This window comes from Lampetra planeri, unplaced genomic scaffold (assembly GCF_965212315.1).
Source record: "Lampetra planeri unplaced genomic scaffold, kcLamPlan1.2.h2 scaffold_208, whole genome shotgun sequence".
Taxonomy (NCBI): domain Eukaryota; kingdom Metazoa; phylum Chordata; class Hyperoartia; order Petromyzontiformes; family Petromyzontidae; genus Lampetra; species Lampetra planeri.
The window spans coordinates 90,001-95,000 of NW_027614839.1; the positions used below are offsets into that span (position 1 = coordinate 90,001).

Here is a 5,000-nt window from a genome sequence, read left to right on the forward strand (position 1 = left end):
TGAGTCTCTCTGTGTCTCACTCTGTGTGTGTGAGTCTCTCTCTGTGTGTGTGAGTGTGTGTCTCTGTGTGTGTCTGTGTGTCTGTGTGTGTGTGTGACCTGCAGGAAGGAGACGGTTCCCAGCGGGGAGCTGACAGTCTGTAGTTGTGCGTCCTCCGTCAGCAGCATGTGCTGTGTGTGAGTGTGTCTCTGTGTGTGTGTGTCTCTGTGTGTCTGTGTGTGAGTGTGTGTCTCTCTGAGTCTCTGTGTGACCTGTAGGAAGGAGACAGAGCCCAGCGGGGAGCTGACAGTCTGTAGTTGTGCGTCCTCCGTCAGCAGCATGTGTCGCTGTGTGTGTCTGTGTCTGTGTGTGTGAGTGTGTCTCTCTGTGTGTGAGTGTCTGTCTGTGTGTGTGTCTCTGTGTGTCTGTGTGTCTGTGTGTGAGTGTGTGTCTCTCTGAGTCTCTGTGTGACCTGTAGAAAGGAGACAGAGCCTAGTGGGGAGCTGACAGTCTGTAGTTGTGCGTCCTCCGTCAGCAGCATGTGCTGTGTGTGTGTCTGTGTGTGTCTGTGTCTCTGTGTGTGTGTCTGTGTGTGTGTGACCTGTAGGAAGGAGACGGTTCCCAGCGGGGAGCTGACAGTCTGTAGTTGTGCGTCCTCCGTCAGCAGCATGTGCTGCAGCCGCGAGTCGTGTCCGTCCAGGGGCGCGTGCCAGGACACGTGGTCACCACTGCACAGGCGATTCTCTGCAGCGCACAGGCAAACGTCACCCCGGTAAGCCCACTCAGCCACTCGCTCGCTCGCTCACCCATTCAGTCACTCACTCACTCGCTCACCCATTCATCCACTCATCGCTCACTCACCCATCCATTCATCCACTCACTCACTCACTCACAGAGCCGGTACTCACTCACCCATTCATCCACTCACTCACTCACTCACCCACCCACCCACTCATTCGCTCGCTCACCCATTCAGTCACTCACTCACTCGCTCACCCATTCATCCACCTCACTCACCCAATCGTTCACCTCGCTCGCTCACTCACCCATCCATTCATCCACTCGCTCACTCACAGAGCCGGTACTCACTCACCCATTCATCCACTCACTCACTCACTCATTCGCTCGCTCACCCCATTCATCCACTCACTCACCCAATCGTTCACCTTCGCTCGCTCACTCACCCATCCATTCATCCACTCGCTCACTTCACTCACTCACTCACAGAGCCGGTACTCACTCACCCATTCATCCACTCACTCACTCACTCATTCGCTCGCTCACCCATTCATCCACTCACTCGCTCGCTCACTCACTCACTCACTCACAGAGCCGGTACTCACCCATCCATTCATCACTCGCTCACCTCGCTCACTCACTCCATCCACTCGCTCACTCGCTCACTCACTCACTCACTCACAGAGCCGGTACTCACTCACCCATTCATCCACTCACTCACTCATTCGCTCATTCGCTCGCTCACCCATTCATCCACTCACTCACCCAATCACTCGCTCACTTACTCACTCACCCATTAATCCACTCACTCACCCATTCATCCACTCACTCACTCGCTCGCTCACTCACTCACTCACTCACCCACCCACTCATTCGCTCGCTCACCCATTCATCCACTCACTCACTCGCTCGCTCACTCACCCATTCATCCACTCACTCACTCACTCGCTCGCTCACTCACTCACTCACCCACCCACTCATTCGCTCGCTCACCCATTCATCCACTCACTCACTCGCTCGCTCACTCACCCATTCATCTACTCACTCGCTCGCCCATTCATCCACTCGCTCACTCACTCACTCACCCATTCATCCACTCACTCACTCTCACCCATTCATCCACTCGCTCGCTCGCCCGCCCATTCATCCACTCGCTCGCTCACTCACTCACCCATTCATCCACTCACTCACTCGCTCACTCACTCGCTCACTCACTCACCCATTCATCCACTCACTCACTCACCCATTCATCCACTCACTCACTCACTCATTCATCCACTCACTCACTCACTCGCTCACTCACTCACTCACCCACTCAGCCACCCACCCACTCAGCCACCCACCCACTCAGCCACCCACCCACCCACTCGCTCGCTCACCCATTCATCCACTCGCTCACTCACTCACCCATTCATCCACTCACTCAATCGCTCGCTCACCCATTCATCCACTCACTCACAAGCTCACTCACTCAAACACTCAGTCACTCATTGGCTCGCTCACCCATTCATCCACTCGCTCACTCACTCACCCAATCATTCACTCACTCACCCATTCATCCACTCACTCACCCATTCATCCACTCACTCACCCATTCATCCACTCACTCACCCATTCATCCACTCACTCACCCATTCATCCACTCACTCACCCATTCATCCACTCACTCACCCATTCATCCACTCACTCACCCATTCATCCACTCACTCACCCATTCATCCACTCACTCACCCATTCATCCACTCACTCACCCATTCATCCACTCACTCACCCATTCATCCACTCACTCACCCATTCATCCACTCACTCACCCATTCATCCACTCACTCACCCATTCATCCACTCACTCACCCATTCATCCACTCACTCACCCATTCATCCACTCACTCACCCATTCATCCACTCACTCACCATTCATCCACTCACTCACCCATTCATCCACTCACTCACCCATTCATCCACTCACTCACCCATTCATCCACTCACTCACCCATTCATCCACTCACTCACCCATTCATCCACTCACTCACCCATTCATCCACTCACTCACCCATTCATCCACTCACTCACCCATTCATCCACTCACTCACCCATTCATCCACTCACTCACCCATTCATCCACTCACTCACCCATTCATCCACTCACTCACCCATTCATCCACTCACTCACCCATTCATCCACTCACTCACCCATTCATCCACTCACTCACCCATTCATCCACTCACTCACCCATTCATCCACTCACTCACCCATTCATCCACTCACTCACCCATTCATCCACTCACTCACCCATTCATCCACTCACTCACCCATTCATCCACTCACTCACCCATTCATCCACTCACTCACCCATTCATCCACTCACCCACGGCTGTGGTGAGAGGTAAGAAACGGAGTGGAGTGGCCGTGTACCGGACTGGAGTCTTAGCAGTGCACGGTGGTCTATGTGAGCGTGGTGAGTGGTAAGACACGGAGTGGAGTGGCCGTGTACCGGACTGGAGTCTTAGCAGTGCGTGGTGGTCTATGTGAGCGTGGTGAGTGGTAAGACACGGAGTGGAGTGGCCGTGTACCGGACTGGAGTCTTAGCAGTGCTTGGTGGTCTATGTGAGCGTGGTGAGTGGTAAGACACGGAGTGGAGTGGAGTGGCCGTGTAGCGGACTGGAGTCTTAGCAGTGCACGGTGGTCTATGTGAGCGTGGTGAGTGGTAAGACACGGAGTGGAGTGGCCGTGTACCGGACTGGAGTCTTAGCAGTGCTTGGTGGTCTATGTGAGCGTGGTGAGTGGTAAGACACGGAGTGGAGTGGCCGTGTACCGGACTGGAGTCTTAGCAGTGCTTGGTGGTCTATGTGAGCGTGGTGAGTGGTAAGACACGGAGTGGAGTGGAGTGGCCGTGTACTGGACTGGAGTCTTAGCAGTGCTTGGTGGTCTATGTGAGCGTGGTGATTGGTAAGACACGGAGTGGAGTGGAGTGGCCGTGTAGCGGACTGGAGTCTTAGCAGTGCACGGTGGTCTATGTGAGCGTGGTGAGTGGTAAGACACGGAGTGGAGTGGAGTCTTAGCTGTGCTTGGTGGTCTATGTGAGCGTGGTGAGTGGTAAGACACGGAGTGGACTGGAGTCTTAGCAGTGCTTGGTGGTCTATGTGAGCGTGGTGAGTGGTAAGACACGGAGTGGAGTGTCCGGTTACCGGACTGGAATACGTAGCGAGCCAGGCCCTGCATGAGCTCGGCGGGCCAGGTCGGTGGAGCCGTCTCTCCGGGTTCTCGCTTCAACCGGAACGTGAGCTCGAAGCCGAAGCCGGAGGGCAAATCCGGTGCACTCAACCTGAGACGCACACACACCGCACACACCGCACCATTGCTATAGTATCACACACACACCACTATTGCTATAGTATAACACACACACCGCACACACACACACGCCACACACACACACCGCACACACACCCCACACACACACCGCACACACACACACACACACACCACACACACACCACACACACACACCACACACACACCGCACACACACCGCACACACCGCACCATTGCTATAGTATCACACACACACACACACCACTATTGCTATAGTATAACACACACACACACCGCACACGCCGCACACACCGCACACACACACACCCCACACACACCACACACACACATGCACACACGCCACACACACACCACACACACACACACCACACACACCCCACACACCACACACACCCCACACACACACAACACCACACAACACCACACACACCACACATACACACCACACACACACACCACACACACACACCACACACACACACCACACACACCACACACACCACACACACCACACACACACACCACACACACACACCACACACGCACACCACACGCACACCACACGCACACACCCCACACACACACCACACACACCACACACACACACACACACCACACACACACCACACACACCACACACACACACCACACACACACACACCACACGCACACCACACGCACACCACACGCACACCACACACACACACCACACACACACACCCCACACACACCCCACACACACACCACACACACCACACACACGCCACACACACACCACATACACACCACACATACACACACCACACGCCACACACACACGCCACACACACACCACACACACACCACACATACACACCACACACACACACACACACCACACACACACCACACACACACCCCACACACACACCACACACACACCACACACGCCACACACACACCACACACA

At 54.9% G+C, this 5,000-nt stretch overlaps 1 protein-coding gene across 1 annotated transcript in view; it reads right to left on the bottom strand.

Annotated features, from left to right (window-relative positions):
* LOC144740349 (suppressor of fused homolog) overlaps positions 1 to 5,000 on the bottom strand; it is a 60,847-nt gene that overhangs the window by 44,900 nt on the left and 10,947 nt on the right. Inside the window, exons 4-5 of the mRNA XM_078623220.1 lie at positions 3,904 to 4,040; positions 581 to 723 (exon numbers count right to left, since the gene is read on the bottom strand). Coding sequence (XP_078479346.1) covers positions 581 to 723; positions 3,904 to 4,040 — 280 coding nt within the window. The remainder of the gene's footprint in view (positions 1 to 580; positions 724 to 3,903; positions 4,041 to 5,000) is intronic.